The sequence below is a fragment of the Odocoileus virginianus genome, chromosome 6 (genome assembly GCF_023699985.2).
Source record: "Odocoileus virginianus isolate 20LAN1187 ecotype Illinois chromosome 6, Ovbor_1.2, whole genome shotgun sequence".
In the NCBI taxonomy this organism is placed as follows: Eukaryota; Metazoa; Chordata; class Mammalia; order Artiodactyla; family Cervidae; genus Odocoileus; species Odocoileus virginianus.
The window spans coordinates 53,192,001-53,214,751 of NC_069679.1; the positions used below are offsets into that span (position 1 = coordinate 53,192,001).

Sequence of the window (22,751 nt, forward strand, 5' to 3'; positions counted from 1 at the left end):
TTGATTCTAGCTTGTGCTTCCTCCAGCCCAGCGTTTCGCAGGATGTACTCTGCCGAGAAGCTAAATAAGCAGGATGGCATACAGCTTTGTCATACTCCTTTCCTAATTTTGAACCAGTCCGTTGTTCTATGTCCAGTTCTAACTGATGCTTCTTAACTCTCGTACAGGTTTCTCAGGAGACAGGTAAGGTGGTCTGGTACTTACAAAAAATAAGGAAGAGAAGATAGGAACGGAGACAAGAAGGAAGGCCAAGAGGTTCTGAGCTCAGATAATTGTGAAGTGGAAGAAGGCAGATTCGCTAAGGGGACATACAAATGGTATTTATATTTATTTACATATATATATATATACACACATATATATAATTTATTGAGGGGAAATTCACATAATATAAAATTATCCATTTGAAAGTGAACAAACCAATGACATTTAGTACATTCACAATGTTGTGTAACCACCATTTCTATCTAGTTCCAAAACATTTCCATCGTTCCACAGTAAAACCGCATACTCGTCAAATAGTAACTCCCTACTCCTCCTCCCCCACCACCTCCCCTTGGCAACCACCCATCTGTGTTCTGTCTCCATGGATCTATCTGTGCTGAATACTTCATATAAAGGGAATCATACAAAATAGAATGATATAATAATAAGCCTTTGTGTCTGGCTTCTTTGTCTTAGCATAATGTTTTCTAGGTTCGTCCATGTAGGATATATCAGTACTTCATGATTTTTATGACTGGATAAAATTCCATTGTATGTACATAACACTATTTGTTTATCCATTCAACTACTGATAGACATTTGGACTGTTTCCTCCTTTTGACTATTGTGAATAGTGCTACTGTGGGCATGCATGTGCATGTACTTGTTTGAACAACCGTGTTCAATTCTTTTGGGTATACCAAGGAATAGAATTGTGGGGCCATATGGTTATTTTATGTTTAACTTTTTGAGGAATTCCTACATTCTTTTGAAACTCTTCCTTAAGGCTATAATATTATAAATAATATTAGATATAAGAAATATTCTAAGTCAGAGTGTCTCAACTTGAGCACTGTTGACATTTGGGGCCAGAGAATTCTTTGTTGTGGAGGCTGACCCGTGCACACTAGAATGTTTAGCAGCATTTCTGGCCTCTACGCAATAGAAGACATCAGTAGCATCCCCCCAGTTGTGACAATTAATTATACCTCAGGACATTGACAAATGTCCTCTGGGAGGAAAAAGTGTCATCTCCCCTGCAAACCATCATTTTAGAAGAGTCAGTAAACTTGAAGCAAAATGGCACTAAAGCAGAATACTAAAACAAAACAAGGGCCTCTAAGAAACAGACATTCCTTGTAAGTCTGCATACAGGAAATATTACTATGTAATGATTTTAAGGAGTTTTCAGGTCTACAAATGTGTGACAACCAGAAAAATCTTATCATTCAATATTCACGTAATTTTCATGTATACCTTTAGTACCATAAACCCAGCTCATTCACAGAACTCCAAGAAATACAGCTTTTTACCTCAGTACACATTACATACCAAATCACATTTAAAGCATACTATATCATATAATTCTTAATATGGCAACTAGAAGCAAGGTTTGTAAGATATTTTTTGATATGGTAATATTTATTTTGACTCTAGGTTCAAACAGAGCCCATAAAAAATTTATTTGGTTCAACCAAATAATGGAAAAATGAGTGCTAATTTTCATTACTGACATATAGTGAACCAAAATGAAAATTTTATGTTTACTGTTAAAGATCAAGGTGCATGAGTTATAGGAATGAGAACTCTGAGTACATAAATACCTTTGCCATCAAAAAGCCATCCAGGTTAGGACTTTTACGGAAATGAACCAGCTTTAGACACAGACAGCACTGGTGTAGAGATCACAGCAGTTATACAGTGCAATAGCACTGAATTCTTTATCTTCCCAGGGACCAGAAAAAGAAGGAGGGTTATAGGTCCCATTCAGAGAAGTACTGAAATGAAAAACCAGAGAGATACACAGTGGGTCAGATAAAAACAATGCAACAAGATGTATCAGTAAGTTCTACCAAGCAGGTGAAAACAAAAGCAGAAACCTATTAATGAGTCCAATCACAATGACTAAGTAAGTAGGACAGAATTAAGTGTATTTTTTCATTCATGCCCAAGATAGTACTAGCAAAAAACCCTATACAATGTGTCTGCTTCTGTGCCCAATTCCAATTCCTAACCATAGTCCTTTCCAAACATCACTGAAGCAAAATTTATGCTTTGTAATGTGATTTAGAATTGAATTTATTAAAAAAAGTGAGATGATATTCCAAACCACTTCCCTCTTAAGAAAGGAAAACACTGGGAAGGTCATGTATACATCAATATATTTAAAATGCATAACCAACAAAAACCTATTGTATAGCACATGGAACTCTGCTCAAAGTTATGTACCAGTCTGGATGGGAGGAGGGTTTGGGGGAGAATGGATACATGTACATGTATGGCTGAGTCCTTTCCCTGTTCACCTGAAACTACCACAATATTGTTAATAGGCTATACTCCAATACAAAATAAAAAGTTTAAAGTTTGGAAAAAAAGAAAACAGCTCAGGCTTGGTTGTATATGTATGTGTGTTTCAGCTTTACTGAGGTATAATTAACAAATAAAGTTGAAATATATAGAAAGTGTACAGTGTGATGAGTTGACATATGCATATATTGTGAAAGGATTCCCAACATTGAGTTAATTAACACATCCATCACCTCACATATTTACTTTTGTGTGTGTGTGATGAGAACACAAGTTCTACTCTCTTAGCAAATTTCAACTATATGATACAGTATTATTAACTATAGTCACCATGAGATACATTAAATTCTCAGACCTATTCACCTTATATCTGAAAGTCTGTACTATTATACCAGCTTCTCCCTATCCCCCCAGTCACTAGGCACAGGCAACCACCATTCTGTACATGCAATTTTTATTTCTTTTTTTTTAGATTTCACATGAGTGAGACCATGCAGTATTTGTCTTTTTCTGGCTTATTTCGCTTAGTGTAATTGTTTATCCACATTGTTGCAAATACCAGGATTTCTTTCTTTTTTAAGGATGATAACATTCCGCTGTGTACTTCTACAACATTTTACTTATCCATCTATCTGTTAGTAGACACACAGGTCGTTTCAATACCATGGCAACAACAGGAACCATAATAACGCTGCAATGAACATGGGAGTACAGAAAATGGCTTTGCTTCCTTTGGATATATAACCAGAAATGAGATTTCTGGATAATATGGTAGTTCTATTTTTAGTTTCTTCAGGAACCTCCAAGCGACTATACCATTTTATGATTCCACAAACTGTGTAAAAGGGTTTCCTTTTCTACACATCCTTGCCAGCATTTGTTGTCACTTGTCTTCTTTATGACAGCCACCCTAATAGGTGTAAGGTGATACCTCATTTTGGTTTTTATTTGTATTTCCTTGCTAGTTGGTGATATCAAGCACCTTTTCATGTACCTGCTGGCCATTGACCATTTGGGTGACTTTTTTGGAAAAATGTCTATTCAATTCCTCTGCTCATTTTTAAATTGGATTATTTGGGGGTGGTTGCTATCAATCTATATAAGTTCCTTGTATATTTTGTATATTAATTCCTTACTGGATATGTGTTTTGCAAATATTTTCTCCCATTTTGTTAGCTGACTTTTCTTTCTTTCTTTTTTTTTTGCTGTGCAGAAGCTTTTTAGTTTGATGAAGTCCCAGTTGGCTCTTTTTTGTTTTTGTTGCTTTTGATTTTGGTTTCAAATAAAAAAAAATTACTAACAAGTACAGAAGTACAGATCAATGGAACAGGACAGAAAGCTCCAGAAATAAATCCACACACCTATGGTCACCTTATCTTTGACAAAGGAGGCAAGAAAATACAATGGAGAAAAGACAGCCAGCTGTGCTGGCAAACTGGACAGCTACATATAAAAGGATGAAATTACAACACTTCCTAACACCATTCTCAAAAATAAACTCAAAATGGATCAAAGACCTAAATGTAAGGCCAGACATTATAAAACTCTTACAGAAAACATAGGTATAACACTCTTTGACATAAATCACTGCAAAATACTTTTTGACCCACCTCCTAGAATAATGAAAATAAAAACAGAAATAAATGTGAAATAATTAAACTTAAAAGCTTTATACAGCAAAGGAAAACTATAAACAAGATGAAAAGACAACCCTCATAGAAATATTTGCAAATGAAACAACTGACAAAGGATTAATCTCCAAAATATACACGAAGCTCATACAGCTCAATATCAAACAAACAACCCAATCAAAAAATGGATGAAAGATCTAAACAGACATTTCTCCAAAGAAGATATACAAATGGCCAATAAACACATGAAGAGATGATCAACATCACTAATTATTAGAGAAATACAAATCAAAACCACATCGAGTTAACACCTCAAACTAGTCAGAATGGCCATCATCAAAAATCTATAAACAATAAATGCTGAAGAGTGTGTGGAGAAAAGGAAACCCTCATGCACTGTTGGTGGGAACATAAATTGATACAGCCACTAAGGAGAACATGCGGAGGTTTCTTAAAAAAATTAAAAATAGAACTACCATATGACCCAACAACCCCACTACTAGGCATATACCCTGAGAAAATCATTAATTCAAAAAGATACATGTACCCCACTGCTCATTGCAGCACTATTTACAAAAAGCCAGGGCATGGAAGCAATCTAGATGTCCATCGACAGAAGATGGGATACATATATACAATGGAATACTGCTGCTGTTGTTTTGGTCCCTAAGTCACGTCTGACCCTTTTGAGAGCCTATGGACAGATTGAACCAGCGTCGCCTGTGGCTCCTGCATTGGCCCACAGATTCTTTACCACACAGAGCCAACAAGGAAGCTCCCAGTGGAATATTACTCAGGCAGAAAAAGGAACAAAATTGGGTCATTTGCAGTTACACGGATGAACCTAGAGTCTGTCATGCTGAGTGAAATCAGTCAGAAAAACAAATATCGCATATTAATCTAGAAAATGATACTGATGAACATATTTGCAGGGCAGGAATAGAGACAGAGACATAGAGAACGGACTTGTGGACACAGCAGGGAAAGCGGAGGGTGGGACTGACTGACAGAGCAGCACTGGCGCATCTACACTATACACACACGTGTGCAATAGCTAGTGGGAGGCTGCTGCATAGCACAGGGAACGCAGATCAGCGCTCTGCAGTGACCTAGCGGGGTGGGATGGGGGCGGGGCGGGAGGGAGATGGAAGATGGAGGAGATACAGGTATGTAATGACCTAGAGGGGTGGGACTGGGGGCAGGGTGGGAGGGAGATTGAAGATGGAGGAAATACAGGTATGTAATGACCTAGCGGGGTGGGATGGGGGCGGGGCGGGAGGGAGATTGAAGATGGAGGAAATACATGCATACATAGAGCTGATTCACTTTGCAGTACAGCAGAGACTAACACAGCACTGTAAAGCAAGCATATATACTACAACTTTAAAAATTTAATTAAAAAAAAATCATTACTAAGACCAATGTCCAGGGCTGTCTATGTTTTCTGCAAGGATTTTCAAGGTTTCAGGTCTTATGTTCAAGTCTTTAATCAATTCTGAGTCGACTTTTATGTATGATATAAGACAGGAGTTCAGTTTCATTCTCCTACATGGGTAAACTTGAAGGGTTAGGGACGTAGGCAGAGTGGAGCCTTAAACACTGGGGCCATAGACGTGCAGTCTAAACCCTTCACTGCTTAGGGGGAAGCTTAGAGTTCGAGTTCCTTTCCATTACATGGTGCTCTGCCAGGGGTGCAGTTTATGATGAGAGTATGTCTCGGCCTTTCCTACCCAGTTCAGTGTAGGTATTTTCTCAGTCATAGCAGTCATTCAGCTAGTTTCTTGATTTTTCTTAGAATTATTCCATGTGTAGCTGTACACTTGGTGCATACATAGGAAAAGGGAAATTCAAGACTCCTTTGTTGTCATCTTGGTCTGGAGTCACTCCAAATATTTACTATGAATGAACTGGACAAAAACATTCTCTTTCAGATTCTAGATACTAATGATGCTCAGTAAGTGACTTTAGGCAAAAAGTCAGTTGCATTTCTGAGGGCAGAAATGAGCAGGAAAGAGTATTCTATTAATCCTTTAGTGAGGTTCAGTGATGTACTCATCATTAAACAAAAATTAGCGATTTTCACCTTATTCATTTACTTCAGATTATGCCTACAATGACATCTACTGAACTGCCACAAGAACAGAGAAATCATAACTATGCCAGACCAGTGATCTATCTAGATTATGATTCATCTTTATCAGTGCAACAAAAAGATTATTTTTTCAGAAGATATTGGTTGCCTTCTTTGGTGAAAACCTCCAAACCCAGTAGGATAATATCTGTTCACCTGGCATAGTTACCTGTTAAGGAGCTAGTACCCAAGCCTCTACTTGTATAGTGAACATATGTAAGATCACATACTTAATGACGACTTTCAAATCTATCTCCAGTTCTTATTTCTCTCCTGATTTCCAGACCTAAGTCGCTTCACATGACGTTTCCACAGGTACTTCTAAGTCAACATATTTACCTGCATTAAGCCATAATCTCTCCCCTTGCCTCCCATTCTCAGAATCAATCCCCTTCTTGTCAGTTAATAAATGGCAGCCCTTAGATCTACTTGCCCGAGCCAGAAAGGGTACAGACATTTGAGACTCCTTTCTCTCCCTTACCCTTTTCTTCCCTTAAGTAAACAACCCTATTGATTCTCCTTGGTCTAATGCATCTTCATCCTCACAACTACTTAGTATCAGCTCTCATCATCTCCTACTTCAGAGTAATACAGCAATGTGTTTATTGGTCTCCCCGACATCCAAATGGCTACCCAACATGATCTTTTGAAAAAACATCTCAGCATGTGTTCAGAATTCTATAAGTCCAAATCTAAATTTCTTAGCACTTCATAGAAGGCCTTATAAGATCTTTTAGCCTCATCTTCCAGAACTCTCTTTATTCACCCATATATCAGCACAGGTACATACACCTTTTGCTTTTGCAGAACCAAACATTCTAGTTCCTCAGTTCTTTTCTTTCTGAGTCCTGTAACTAGTTCTTTTAGCTTATGATATACTCCCTTTAGTTTTCAACTGACTTCTTTTGGTATTTTTTCTTTGTCTTAGATTTTCTATCATTTGAAAATGATACTTTTAAGTATAGTTCTCTTGGCATTTATCATGCTTGATGTTCTCTGAGCTTCCCAGATCTGTGATTTGGTGCTTGACATTAATTTGGGGAAATTCTCAGTAATAATTGTTTCAAACATTTCTTCTTCTCCTTTTGGTATTCATATTACATGTATGTTACATCTTTTGAAGTTGTCCCATAATCCTTGAATGTTCTATTTTAGTTTTTTTTCCAAGTCTTTGTTCTCTTTGCTTTTCAGTTTTGAAGATTTTTGATGATTTATCTTCAAGCTAGAAGTGCTTTTCTCAGATGTGCTTAGTCTACTAATAAGCTATTCAAAGGCATTCTTCACTTATGTTACAGTGTTTTTGATCTGCAGCATTTCCTTTTGGTTCTTTCTTAGGATTCCTGTATCTCTGTACTTCCACTGCTCATCTGTTCTTGCGTGCTGCCTACTTTATCCATTAGAGCCCTCAATGTAGTAATCATTGTTGTTTAGTCACTAAGTCATGTCCAACTCTTTTGCAACCCCACGGACTGTAGCCCTCCAGGCCCCTCTCTCCATGGAATTTCCAGGCAAGAATACTGGAGTAAGCTGGCATTTCCTTCTCCAGGGATCTTCCCAATCCAGGGTTGGAACCCGTGTCTCCTACACTGGCAGGTGGATTCTTTATCACCGAGTCACTAGGGAAGGTCCATGTTAATCACAGCTGTTTAAAATTCCCACTCTGATAATTTGTAAATCTCTGCCATGTCTGGTTTTGATGCTTGCTCTGTCTACTCAAATTGTGTTCTCTGCTTTTTAGTGTGTTTTGTAATTTCTTCTTGATAATTAGACATGACACCCATAAAAGGAACAGCTGTAAATAGACCTTAGCAATGTAGTGGTGAGATGTTGGGGAGGGGAGGCATTCTATTGTCCTGTGGTTAGGTCTCAGCCTTTTAGTTAGCCTGTGCCTCTGAACTCTGAACTTCACAAGTGTTTCTCAGTCTTTCCTCCCTCCTTGAATGGGACAGGATGGCTAGAGTGGGCTGAAGTTGGGTATCTCTCTTCTTCTAGGTCAGGTGGACTCTGATAATACTCCAGGTGATTAGGCTTTGGTTAATTAGTTTTTCCTAAAGGCAGGTCTTGTTTTAAAAAACAGAGTGCTTTGTTTTTGGTGTATTTCAAAATAGTTCCTTTTCCCCTCCACCTGCCAGAAGCATGAGGGGGGTTTTGTCTGATATTTACTATGAGAACCTAGTCTAGTTCCAAGAGGTAAAACTTCCAAAAGTGTGGGGTTTCCCCCTGATAAGTGGGTTCCCTCAGAGTTTTTAACACTCAGACTTGTCCACCCTGAGGCTTCGGCAACCGCAGTTTCAGGTTGTCCTGCCCCTGCACAGGTTTCTGTGGCTCCAGTAAACCATGACTCCCTGTGTTTGCCTGTCACTCCAATCTTGGGGTCAGCAGTTTGCCTTGTGTTTCTTACAGATCCAAGAAGAGTTATTGATTTTTCAGACTATTCAGCTTTTTTTCACTTTCATCTTAAGATGGACTGGTGACCTCTGAATTCCTTACACACAGAACCAGAAAACTATTCTAATAATATCCCAGTAATTGGTAAACAAGTTCATTTTTACATGCCTGAATGTACCTGAATGCATCATGATTTTATCAATTCAACTTTCTCTGTCTTCATTTCTGTCTGAAGAAGCTCTTAAGTTTTGGGCCACTCAGGACCATTGTCAACCTTCACCTACAACCTATCTATATTCAAATCACAATAAATACTTCACTTCTGATCAGGGAAACCACCCTCCCTTACTTCTTCTGCTACCCCTCCACTTTTCAGTACCCCATCAATACAGGGTATTGTCATTTGTAAAACTGATGATTTGTCCATGCTAGAGCTAACAGTGAGTATGCATCTAATAATAGAAAAGAAGAGAGATCTAGACCACCACAGATACCTATCCCCCTTTCTTATATGTTCTCTTCAATATCCATGTGATTACCCTCAAGATCTTACTTTTCTTCAATCCCAGAAATTCCTGAGTGAAAGAGCATAAAAGAGGAGACTCAAGCAGGGATCCAGTGCTCACTCACCTCTGAAAGAGCTCTCTGCAGCACACGTAGGTCTCATAGGTTCGGTTGGTGAAACTCATGTTTAGGAAGGAGACACAGTCAGTTTCTGCTCCCCTGGGGACATAGAGGATTCCTGGATAAAGGAGACAGAGATGCTAAGGGGAAGATTTTACACATGTTCCTTAAGGCTCTTAATTCTCTGGGTATAAATTGAGAACACTGTAGATTAGGAGCCTTTTCCATGCACATGTGAGACGGATGGTTAAATCAGTTATTCTGAGACAGCTGGGACACTTACCTGCCACACAGGCACTGATAAGGGATACACAGGCCCCTGTGAAGAGGGCACTGACCACAACCTTGGACAAGTCACTCTTCCGGTGGGGTACCATTGATGCTGCAGACAACAAAACAAAACAATTCAATCTCTTCCCTGCCAAGCAACCGGGTATACCCATGAAACCGGATTAGAAGAATGCTGAGTATCAAAACACAGCAGATGAATCACATTCTTACTGTGATTGAATCACAGTCAACCACCAGATGCTTGCCAGTGGTGTGCTTAGAAGTATATGTATTCATAGGTCACTAACTTAGACACTCCCCAGGTCAAGGATGGTGTGTCTGACTCTAACTTCGGTGGTTCTGTGAACATTCCTAAGATGTATATGAACCAAGAAAAGCTCTGCATTGCTTCAGACACTGCAAATGCCTTGGGTGTTCACTAGCTGAAACTGGCATGCTTAGGGTGGACAGAATTAGACAGACTATTTTGAGCCAGAGAGATGAGATCGGCAACATTCATCTAATCCTTAGTCATGTCGTGCATATTCCACCACTAGATGGCAATCTCACAATCAGGTGGTAATCGGATATCAGAATTAGAAGACAAGACAACTGTGTGACAGAAGGGGAAAAGAAACTGAAAGGAAACTGTTTCACGTTTAGGTTGTTTGATCAGCTACCAAGTAAATCAACTTAATGATTCTAGCCCAGAACATGAGTGCAATAAAAAATGAACACACTAAGCTGTATTTTTCTTATTTTTTGTTCTTTAGTCGCTCAGTCGTGTCTGACTTTTTGCAACCCCATGGACTGCAGCACGCCAGGCTTCCCTGTCCTTCACCAACTCCCAGAGCTGCTCATACTAAGTCGGTGATACCATCCAACCATCCTGTCTTCTGTCATCCCCTTCTCCTCCTGCCCTCAACCTTTCCCAGCATCAGGGTTTTTTCAATGAGTCGGCTCCTCACATCAGGTGGAGCTTCAGCTTCAACATCAGTCCTTTCAAATGAATATTCAGGACTGATTTCCTTTAGGATTGACTGGTTGGATCTCCTTGCAGTCCAAGGGACTCTCAAGAATCTTCTCCAACACCACAGCTCAAAAGCATAAATTCTTCGGCGCTCAGCTTTCTTTATGGTCCAACTCTCACATCCATACTTGACTACTGGAAAGACCATAGCTTTGACTAGACGAACCTTTGTCGGCAAAGCAAGGTCTCTGCTTTTTTTAATACACTGTCTAAGTTTGTCATAGTTTTTCTTCCAAGGAATAAGCATCTTTTAATTTCATGGCTTCAGTCACCATCTGCAGTGATTTTGGAGCCCAAAGATCTTCCAAACTCTTGGAATCCACTCGTTCTCTTTGCCCTGCCTTCAAGGACAGCTCCACTTTCTTCATATTATTTCCTCCAACCATCGCCATTTAGCAATATTCTCAGCAATCTAAATGTAATCTGTGTATGCTTAAAATACTCATTTCTCCCACACCTGGTGACTTATAGCTTTAATTCCAACACTTCACAGCACTTGCTCTATCTATCTACCTTATATGTCTGTTTTTATTTGTTCTATGATTCCTTGCACAACGCCTACTTCTATGAAGTCAACTGGTGAGCAGCATAATTTCAGAAAGTACCTTCACCACTGAACAAAAAAACAAAATACTTTTACTTATTTATGTACTATGTCCATTTAACGGCAAAATAAAAATAATACCATTATAGTGTTCCTCATAGGAAAAAGAAAAATAAAATTGGTTTTTTGGGCCTCCAACCAGAAGGAGAAAAAACAATAACAGAAGTTGAAATTCTAAACCCAGCCTTGGGAAGGGGGATCGGGATGGGGAACACATGTAAATCCATGGCTGATTCATGTCAATGTATGGCAAAAACCACTACAATATTGTAAAGTAATTAGCCTCCAACTAATAAAAATAAATGGAAAAAAAATTTTTTTAATAAAATAAAATAAACCCAGCCTTGGCTCCACTCATAGCCAGGTAGCATGATTACCTGAACTCCAAATTAACTGCCAAAAGAGAGGACCATTTCACATCAGCTTCTCTATCTGGGCTCAACTTGTACTGAAGCACCAGGGCTGCCTACTATAGATGCTGGGACCTGGCTGGCATATTGGGTAGCTGGGAAAAAGAATTAACTCACTCAAGCCTCCCAGTGTGATTCCTATGGAACTAAGATTGGCAAATCCACAGAGTGAAAACGTTGTAATGATTTCAGCTCTCACCTAGGGAAAACAAAAATAAATAAACTCAGTCCCATGTGTGCAACTGTATAATCATGATAGAAGTTCCAGAGTACTGAGAACCCCCAATCTTGTCCATACCACTCTAAGCAATGTGGAAAGTATGCTCAGAAAATAACCGCTCCCTGAGTTATTACAGGGATAATGACAAGAAAACCACCCTGGTTTCTTGTCCAGTGTTCTTCTTGTCAAAGCCTTCAGAGCCTATGAACTCTATGAGAGAAGCTAGGTCAGTGTGGAGGAGGGGGCAGATCTCAGGGCAGCTCAGACACAGAAGCTAAGCACACTGTTACTCTTGCTTTGGGTCAAACTCTGCTTTGATCCTGACTCTTCCCAGGGTCAGGCCTGGGACCCTGGAGAGGGATCCGTGTGTGTGAGATAAACTTTTGCCTAATACTTTGTGTCTGTCCACAGACAGTTTATGCTTTTCCAGACTGGCACTTACAGAAATCCACTGCTTCTCGCCTTTGATCCACTCCTCCACTCCAGAGAGACGCTTGTTTTTGTACTGAGACAGTTGCTGAAAGGCCACAAACTCGTTCGTGAAGAATTTCATCCCCACCATCTCAGCCACCATTGGACAGTCTGCCCACTCGACACCCATCATGAAAACCATGGGCCTTAAGACATAGGAGCAGATGACCTGGGTGAGAGAAAGAGATATCTCACATCAGGAGCCTAAAACTTCTCTGGAACCTTGACTCAGTCTCCTAACCCCTTCTCCCCGCCATGCTCCCTTAGCCCACTGTTGGTCAGAAGACATGTGCAATTCAAGGACTTCTTAAACACACCCTAGAAGGACTGCCCAGGTAAATGGAATCCATTACCTGAAAAGTGAGTCCCTGTATGTCTACCATTTCCCCTAGCCAGGAGAGGGCAGCATTGATGAAGGCCAACACAGCCAAAAAGGCAATCAGGTTGGCTGCTACATTAGTAGCAAGGCCTACGGCATCTGTGGCTCCATTGCTGGCAGCTTCCAGGACATTCTTCTCCTTCCTGTGGTTATTGGGCATAAGGGAAGAACACGGTGTCTAGAGTAATCTCAGCCCCTCAGAAAAGAGATGTCCCAGTGCCCCAGGAGTGCGGGAGTGCAACAGGAGAGTGCAAGAACAGTTTAAGAGGTGATGGGGGTTCCTAGTGACCCTTTCTGTGGAAATTACTAATTTTCACAGTGTCAAATTCAATCACCATGAAATTGTACTGACACAAAGAACAGAGGATAATGGCATGCAGAAGGCAGAGGAAATGGGAGGGTTAAACAAAACAAACAAATCAACATGATTAGCTAGAGGCAGAGGTAGACACAAGGAGATATGGAATCATATTATTCCCTCTCCAGGAGACTTGGAGCCTTGAACCACAGCACCACTCTTGATACTGCATGTGACCTCACCATCTCCCAAATTATATGCCTCATTGAACTCACCCACGGGGCAATTTTACCCCCGCTTTATTCTTGAACTTGGACTCCTCCACTTCCGGATATACCAGCTTTGACAAAGCAAGAGCAGAAGGGGCAGCCATCACAGAGGCAGAAATCAAGGATGATGCATCAATCTGTAAGGCCAGACTTAGGAGTCAGCATCTACAGAACCCAGACTTGGGCTCACCCAGGAATGATCAAACAGACTATGCTTACCCCAAAGGATATGAAGGCTCCCAATACAGTGCCTGAAATGGTGGCAAACCCTCCAGTCATCACTGCATGGATTTCAGAGAGCGTCATGTCTGCAAGGTATGGACGGATGAGCAGAGGTGCCTCCGTCTAAAAATAAGACGGAGAGAGTCAGATTCAAGAGGGGTGCAGTTTCCCACCCTAGAGTGCCCACCCCAGCCCTGGGCACACATCCCTCCAGTGTGGGTGCCCTTCAGACTCTGAGCTCCTCACTTAGGCTCTCCCAGGGTCTGGCTCACTCCCTCTGGCACCTAATTACATCCTGGCTGGCACTGTTCTATGTGTTTTCATATGTGTTTGTCTCATCTATTTAAAAATTAGAATTCTATAGATGAGAAATGGTATATTTCTTTTGTAGGTTCTCAGTCTAAAACTGTATACTTAATGGACGACTTTATGGAGTACAGTGTACTTACTAATATAACTATTAACTGCTTAAAAAGTACACATTAAATGAACTGCTACATGATTGAAGCCCAACGTTGATGAAACAATCAAAAGAAACAATGTTTGTGAAAATGGTATGAAATTATGAAGGCCCAACTACACAAACTATATCTAGTATTGTAAAATAGGTAATATTTACGACTTAAAGAGTGACAACTATGTGCCTAGTGCTATAGGAGATGATAGGGACATTTTATGAATAAGGCAAAGTTACTACTCTTAGGACTTCATAGTCTAGCAGAGGAAACTAAATTGGTTATGGAGAATTTCAGCAAAATGTTGCATGCTATGGTAGAAGTATATGGAAGAACTCTGAGACCATTTCAAATACAGTTAATCAGCCTAGGACCTTAGGAGAGAAAGACTTCAATATTAATTCCTTGTCTGTTTGACATGTCATTTTCCCTAGTGTTAAGCTGATCAGTCAGTAGTATATACTGAGCACCTACTCCATATAGACAAATGTATCAAACAAGTATTATGGGGAAGAGCTTTGGTGTCAGCCCTGAGCAAGGCTCCTTAGAGACCCTGGAAAACAAAGGTCACTGGAAGAAACCAGAATGTGGAGGAAACACCTTTCATAGTCCCTGAAGGGGAATGATTTAGACCAGGACATTTCCCTAAATTCCTGTGTAAGAAGTTAGATCTATGGTTAAGTATATCCCCATTATATGTATCACATAAGTATTATTAGAGATGAAAGGTGAAAGCAATGAGTTGCATTCCCTTTGAGCTTCTGAATTTTGTTTCATCAGAATGAGTGGCTGCCCATACAGTCTTCATTTATTTGACTTTTCAAAAGGAAAGCATACATTTCTCAGCCCGTTGTCTGCCATACTTTCTGTTCCCCAGAGAAAAGATTCAGAAGTCCTCAGGATGCTTACCATACCCACAAAGATGTTTCCTGCCACAGCCAGGGTCTCTGTGGCAGTGGTGCCCATGGTGATTTGCAAAAACCAGGCAATCTAAAGGGATGCAAACACCCAAAACATTAATATTAGCAGAAATCTCAGAGTGTATCCAGCAAAACTCCTCCTCCGTTAACGTTGGTAATGAAATTAAGGCATAGAGAACAGTGACAAGGCCGAGACCACAAAGCAAGTTACAAACAGATCCTGGACCAGAACTCAGGGCTCTTTGCTTCCAGAAAAAATAAAACTCAGTATGAAATGGTAGCTCAGCCCACTTTTTCTCCCTGCTGTGCCCTTCAGCCTGCCCAGGGCCTGGTTCTGACCATCTGATATCAGGTACGCTTGAAAGAGTGTGCTTTTCACATTGGTTCTAATGATCAAGATATGAAATATGAGCCTTCTTTTTCAAAGTAAGTATCATCTTCATGCCTCTTGACAGATCACATAATAAAAGCCCACCTCCTGACTGTGCAGCAGAATGACTCACCTTCTGAACAACCCACTGCACAAGGCCCAGGTAGTAAAGGATGGACATCACACATCCAAAGAAAAGGATGATGGGTAAGGCCTGTAATGAAAATGATGGGGCAGGCAGTGAGATCCTACAACGAACATGCCATAAGCAAACTGTGTTTCAGGCGTGTAAGATAACTTCCCACCATCTCAAGTGCAGCTGATACAGTATAGATACTCAGTGTATATTTAAACACAAGCTAGTTCAGGAATACATTTTAAGTGTATCGCAAATCTATTACGCCATCAATACTAAGCCACAAGAAGATATTTTCTGAACCTTCCTCTCCCACCCCATTTCATTCCAATTTCAGTATGGCACTGAACAAAGGGCAAGAGATTGACGCTGCTTCCTATATGGATGGGATCAAATCCTCTTCTTAGGATCATTGGTACACAGACTGTCTGATTTCTTGGGCACACATCATCATCTGTTTTATCCCTCTTCCCACCCCCCACCCACCACCACTGACCCTCTTTCTTGCTCATGAAACAGACATGACCTGAAAAGCGAAGACATCTTTGACCAGAACATCCCCAAAAACAAAACTGGAGCCAGCCACTGTATAGCTGAGGAAAATCTGAAAGAAAAAGGAGAGAGAGATAATAAGGGTGAAGTCACAAAAGACACAAGGAAGATAGGATCAGCCTCATGTATGACTAGGACCTACTGCTGCTACTGAAGTTGGCCTCCCTTTGACAGCATGGGAAGCAAGCTATGTCCCTGTGAGCTACTCAGTGAAGGACAGAGGACTCAGGAGTTCAGTTCTCTTCATTCCTATGCTTAGCTGTACCCCCGTGTACTCTCGCCTTTCCTACTAGATCTCCCACCACCATCATTAACAAGACACAGTGTGATCTCATGCTTTCCCCCAATCTCCTTTCTCGAGGGTTTGCAAAGAACAAAGCCCTCACATTCGATTTCTCATACCTGAACCTGTTCTCCCAGCCACCGAAATGCATTAAAACCAGGATCAGTTCTGATGACCAAGATCCCAAAGACAAACTGAAGACCTAGGCCCCAAAGCACTGCCCTCCAGGACACCTGGGACCAAAAAGAACATTATTCCAATGTGAGTTCTAAATCAGACTTGTTAATTACCTGGCTGGTGTTTTAAACATGGGTACATGTACTCTGAAACCTCTGAAACCAATCTAGGATGTTAACAGTAAATCTGGGGTAAGATGGAGTTGAGAGAATGTGGTACAGGGCGGTGATATACAAACAGCCACATATATCTATATGTTTTTTAAACTTACACCTACAGGTTAGATCTCACACAGTCAGATACACACACACATACATATAAAAGCATCATAAACCAATACTTTAATATTACTATGTGCAGTACAAGTTGATTCTCTACTGTATTCTATTTTCTTTCTTTCCTTCTTTGTTTTTTGCTTTGTTTTGTCTTTAACACTGGCCTGCATCCACGAAATTGATATCAAGACTCAGTTTGAAAATAAGTGGTCCAGGGCCTCTTAGAACCTTAAACTTCACTTAAGAGCAAAATTATCAAAGGAGAAAATTTCAGAGATTGTTAAGAACTTAGTTCTGTGCCTCTGTAATCAATACTTGGCACATGTGCTTTGTAATTAATAACACATGGTCCTTGGCTAGGTATTACTACGCCCACCCCTGCATAACCCAAACTCACTGCGCTATGGTGTTTGGAGCAGGCAAAGAGGATGATGATGAACATGCAGATTCCCACAAAGGAGATCAACTGCTCTGGCCTTTGGGCTGTGTCCAGAGCCAGCCACAAGATAAGGCCAATCAAAGAGACTCCTGCCAACACCCTGGAGAGGGAATTTCAGGATCATGCCATCAACTCAGTGAATGAATAAGAAACAATAAACTTAACCTCTAAAAAACAGAAATTCATCAAATGGATAAATTCATCAAAAGGATAAACATAACAGGTTAGACACAGAGACATGTCTTTAGAATCATTCATCTGGTGGTTTCCCAGTTACCACCTCTCCCCTCCCCTCAACTCTTTTACTCACAGATGGAAGCTCAAAGAGTCCAATCTGGGGACATAAATGTCATGACTTCCTCAATCTATCATATCAGTAACAAAAAGACTTATTCTTAAAGATTGCTTTAATGCAAAACCAAAAGATTTTAAAAAGAAGAAGGAAAAGTCCCCCATAGATCTCCACCCAGCTTCCAACCATTTGAAGGGGCAGAATAAAGGCTAAGGCTAAGCCACAAATCAACGACTTGTGGCCTTATGGTCCCTTGATGTACCAAACATGCACAGTCAATACACAAACTAGTCTCCTCAAGTCTGAGCGTTGGAGTCATTTCAATTCAAGTAGTAAGAATTAGAAGGCAAATCACATGTGAAAAGAAAAGAAAACCAAAACACACACACACTGTCCATTGAGATGCCGCAGGAACAACAATGACAACAGGACAGATGACAGGTCAGGGTTGAATACTGGGGCTGTTCTCTCTGTGAACTCAAAGTGAATTAAATCTGGCTTCCAGAATTCATCCAGATAATGAAGAGAGTACTTCAGGTCTATCTCTTCAGTGTCAAATAAATCAATGATCCAAAATTTAGGCTGTAGTCTGGGGTGTTTCTCCAAATGATCACTGTTGCAAACATTCTTAACAGTTATTTTCTGTGCATCCACTGGACAAAAGGCAGAAAAGAGGAACATACAGGGAGTCTGAAAGTCATTCTCTCACCCCAGGTCTGTGATCAAAGGACGCGTGCATGCCACAGTTAGATGAGCTGTGGCTGCTGCAGCATTCAGTTGAGTGCACACTAAACAGTGCTAAACTCCAGGGAATCATAAGACACCTGTGGGTGCAGGAAGTCTGGAGGACTAGAGGGGGAAAGAGCATAAAAAGTATCCAGAAATTAAAGGAGAGACACATGAGCATCAAATCAAGTTGACAGTTTAATGCAGCTGTAAGATTCTTTGCCTCGATTACTTCTGTGAAGAGGAATATGGTTTTTCTCATTTCTGACACCAGCCCTGACAATAAACAGACTAAAACGCTTCCCTGAAATGTAACCCCTCCTGACCTGCAAGCAATATTAAGACAGGAGATTGTAAGAAACTGGACCAAGTTCAGTGCTCAGAGGCCCACTGCTATTTGCTCTCTGTGCCTTGGTTTTGTAAAGTATAGGAGAACTTTTCTCAGACACCTCAGAAACCAGGAAAGGAGGAAAAGGGTAATAGATTGGGGTTTAAGACAAGTTGTGGGACCAGGGATATTGAGATTATCTTACCATTTCATCCAAAACTTCAGGCGGGAGTTTTCAAGGGGCCTGAGACATCTCGTCAATTTTTCACCAAAGAGCCTTTTTAGAAAGTGGTGAACCAGGACCAAAAGCACCAAACAGGTTAGGACGAACAAGGCCAGTGCCCTATGGAAATCCAAGATGCAAGCTGCCAGGAAGTAGGCAGCATAAGCTAAAAAGAGAAAGTACAAAGTAAGGATCAGCAAGGCAGAGACCCTAGGAACCAATGAAGACTGAGTCATGAATGTCTGGATAAGGGAGGGAAAACCCTCCAGCAACCTTACCACCAGCGCTGTCAGACTGAGCTGCACTTCCCAACGCCAGGGTAGATGGCTAGCTGTTTTCTTGGGGGATTCCAAGCAGTAACCAACTTAGTTTGAATGCTGCATATTTTAATTTGTCCCTGATGAAATCTCATTCCTTTCTATTTTATCTGGTATCCTCTTTCTATTCCTTGGTATGAGCTTGATCAGCATCTACTTTTATACACTTAAAAAATGATCCTTTCTCAAAACTTTATAACCCCAGTCATTTTAACCTTTCCTCTTGAGCAAAGCCATGGAAGCAGGCTACTACTAGGAAGTACAGCCATATGGTCCTCATTTTATGGCTCCCTGACTCACCCCAAAATATAATTTTTATTTTCACCATCCCAGCTGCCCCTAATACTGACATCAAAGCCCCATATATCATTGACAGCATATTTTAAACAGAGGTTTCCTATGTGTTTTATTTATTTGGTTGGTTGGGTTTTTTTGCTGTGTCTCATGGCTTGCAGAATCTTAGTTCCCACACCATGGATCAAACCTGAGGCCCTAACAGTAAAAGTGCCGAGTCCTAACCACTGGACTGCCAAGGAATTCCTAAAAGGTTTGCTGTCCTTTAGAAACATTTTATATCATTGGTCTTATGAGCAAACCAGAAAATAAGTAACATATACTACAGGCTTTTTTCATAGACTAAAGAACCATGCCCTTCATCTACTCAAGACACTAAAATAGAGACAAGCCCAGATTCTTAGAAATATTTAAGTCTATTGAATAGTACATTTTGAAAAATAGCTTATTCTCAGATTTTACTTATTCCTAGAAGTACAACTCTATACATTACAATTCACTACAAGTAGTTAAGAGCTATACATCGTATAGCCCTTTAGATCAACTTATGAATAAATAGCTTCTTTCCATCTAGTAGTAGTCTTGACAGAAAGTCACGATTCTGAAATGACTGTGTCTCTCACTTCCACAGGTTCTCAATACCTTACCCAAACACAGCAGGCTCAGCAGGATCTTCTTGAACAAGCCAGCATGTGTTTTACAAAAACTTCTTGCCCTGGTGAAAGGCTGTAGGGTCCTCCTGATGAGAATCCAAAAGTTAAGATAACAAAAATTACTATATCCTGTTTGCATCAATTCCCAGAACTTAGATGATCCAGCCTGAGAAAGAATTTTCTCTTAAGAAATTCATCCAGGAGAAGTTAGGCAGTGTTCCAGCAATGCCGAAAAGGCTGGGTCAACCTTGCCAATGGGCAGCAGCTCAGGACATTCCTGCCAAGCCTGGACTAACAATATCTCTATTGTTAGCCCAAGGGAAGAGCAGGAAGACACTCTTGGACCTTTCTGTTCTCTGGAGACAATGGACCGCTCAGCTTCCAGATTCAGAAATGGCCTATCATTCTGAGAGAAAATAAAAACCACACAAAGCCACAACCCTAAACAGTCAATCAGACATGCACTGACAGACCAGAAGGAAAACACTACCATCCCCAAGAATCCCACCCCCCAAGAATTCCTGGCTGAGAGGACCTGAGAGGAGACATCCAGCAAGTAGGTCTTCTCAAGTTTAATTTAACAAACATTTGTATAGTGTTTTCTATGTGCTGGACTCTTTCTAAGAAGTTTAAAAGTAGTAACTCATTGACTCCTAATAAGAACTCTTGAAGTGGTTACTATTATCATTCCCATTTTACAGATGTGGAAACTGGAAAGCAGAGAAGTACCTTTCCCAAGGTTGTAGAGGTTGTAAGGAGCATAGACAGAACATAAACTCAGGCAATGTGGCTTCAGAATCTGAGCTCTTAACCCTCTTTCTATGCTGCATCTTACCTAGGCCCCAGGCTCACCTGTCTCCGCCATTCCTAAATATCCTCAGCACACTGGAATCATATGAGCATAAAGCTCTAATTTCCAAATTCTCAGAAGATCCAAAGAAGATGAGCCCAGCAAGAAGGTCTCTATTGGCCATCATGCTGAGACAGAACAGCTTAGCCAAGGCTGGGACCAACCACTAGCTCCAAATGCCCTGGGGACTTAGTTCACAGACTTCTATGTTCTATGGCTGCCTCTCCTATCTAATACACTCCTCTCTCTTTCTTCTCCTTTCTTCTTCTTTCGTCAGGGAGTCCAACACTATGTTAGTTGAGTAGAGTGTATATTATCAGATATAGGTAAAGGAGAAAATATTCCTTATCACCCCCTGACTTAATCAATCCAAGGGGACACCTTGCCATTACCTTATGACCACATTCGATCATTTCCTGAGAACTACCAGAAATCAGTGAAGATTACTCATTTCTGCAAAACCCATGAACAATCTGATTTGAGAACATCAATTTAGAGCTGAACTTCTGTTTTAAAAAATTAAGATTGAAAAAAAAAATCATAAGGGACATTTCAAAGGAAAAGAGAAAATAAGATCTCAGTCTCTTTTAAACCAATTGAGAAGCAGTGCACAGAGGTATATGCACAGGTATTTATGGTCCTGGCATATTGCTTGGCCCACGATCTTGCTAACACAGCCAAGCTCTTTATATAATGGTTCAGTTTGAGAGTTAGTAAGTGTGTTATATCCAGAAGCTGAATTGAGAAAAATAATCTGTCTGGTAGATGGTGACACTTGATACCTTGTCCATAACTTGCTGTGATGTCTGTATCCACTGATAAATTCTCCAGGTGTGTGTATGGAAGACTTTCCAGACATGGACTAATGATAACCTTCTCATTCACATGCTTACTGCCTGCAGCCTCAGGTGACAGCGTGAGAAAGAGTAGGGTAAGGATGTTAGGTAATGCTAGCTCAACACTGCATTAGTGGGCACCATAGGTCAGGGCTAGCAGCAAGAGTGTTCATGCATTTTCTCAGCGACCCTTTTTACAAGATGTAGAAACTCCCCTTCAAAAAAATTCATCTGACTGTTGGCAGAGGGGCCCTGGGAAAATCCTTGCTTGCCTGAGCTTGAAGTAAGAACCAGAACAAAGGAAATGAGTCAACTCAGTATCAAATCATGGTCTAAGTAAAGGGCAAGGCTTCCAAGTAGAAGTGACCAGAATCTCTTCAAGAAGTCCAAAGTTTCCATTTGATAATAGCAAAGAGTTCAAGACGGCAGAGAAGAAGGATATGCACTCAACCTCTTCGAGAACACTAAAATTGTGTTGAACAACCATTGTGTTGACAGGATAACACTGGAACCCACCAAAAAAAGAGATACCCCATTTGATGGCAGCATAAAAAGAACTGTACGGGGTACCACTTTGCCAGATTCAAAGTTGTGCATACAACTGGTTTAAAACTGGATGTGCAAGACTGCTGGATAGTGTTGCAGAGGAGTTCAAGAACAGTTACCAAAAGTGCCCAAGGGAGAATGGTGACTGAGAAGCAAAAGGGCTGTTAACAAACCAAAGTGGAAAGCCAAATAGGAGTTGGAAAAGCAGCAAAGACAAGAGAAAGGTCTCTCAGAGGGAAGTCAGCAAAGCTACAATGGAGGCAGAGACTCTGTGCGCCTGGGGATGACCAGTGCTGAGAACCATCAGCCTAGGTAGAGTGAGAAGGGAACTTAAATCAGAACACAGATGGGCTTAACTGCTCATTTGTGATGGACGTGTTGCCTTGGAAAAGAACTCTCTCTCCACACAGGACCCAAATATTTACTTGATGCACAATAAAAAGTCAGATTTCTTAACACTAAGAATAGAAATTCAATGCCAACAGTCCAGAAAAGCAAGAGGGACCTAGTTAGTGGCATTTTCAACAGCTATTCTACCCAGCCTCAACTTCTTCCTTCCAGAGGTCTTATCCCTCCAAGTTAGAGGTAACTGCTGCTGCTACTGCTGCTGCTAAGTCGCTT

General features: G+C 40.7%; 1 protein-coding gene across 2 annotated transcripts in view; it reads right to left on the reverse strand.

The window, feature by feature from the left end:
- Positions 1 to 299: 299 nt before the first annotated feature.
- SLC28A2 (solute carrier family 28 member 2) overlaps positions 300 to 22,751 on the reverse strand; it is a 56,265-nt gene continuing 33,813 nt past the window's right edge. For both annotated transcript variants that reach the window (XM_020912852.2, XM_020912851.2), the window contains exons 4-18: positions 19,893 to 19,984; positions 18,617 to 18,800; positions 17,024 to 17,165; positions 16,294 to 16,407; positions 15,866 to 15,943; positions 15,337 to 15,417; positions 14,823 to 14,903; positions 13,456 to 13,581; positions 13,243 to 13,373; positions 12,644 to 12,812; positions 12,262 to 12,459; positions 11,717 to 11,798; positions 9,569 to 9,667; positions 9,292 to 9,403; positions 300 to 1,982 (exon numbers count right to left, since the gene is read on the reverse strand). In XM_020912852.2, coding sequence (XP_020768511.1) covers positions 1,862 to 1,982; positions 9,292 to 9,403; positions 9,569 to 9,667; positions 11,717 to 11,798; positions 12,262 to 12,459; positions 12,644 to 12,812; positions 13,243 to 13,373; positions 13,456 to 13,581; positions 14,823 to 14,903; positions 15,337 to 15,417; positions 15,866 to 15,943; positions 16,294 to 16,407; positions 17,024 to 17,165; positions 18,617 to 18,800; positions 19,893 to 19,984 — 1,810 coding nt within the window. In that variant the 3' untranslated portion in view covers positions 300 to 1,861. The remainder of the gene's footprint in view (positions 1,983 to 9,291; positions 9,404 to 9,568; positions 9,668 to 11,716; positions 11,799 to 12,261; positions 12,460 to 12,643; positions 12,813 to 13,242; positions 13,374 to 13,455; positions 13,582 to 14,822; positions 14,904 to 15,336; positions 15,418 to 15,865; positions 15,944 to 16,293; positions 16,408 to 17,023; positions 17,166 to 18,616; positions 18,801 to 19,892; positions 19,985 to 22,751) is intronic.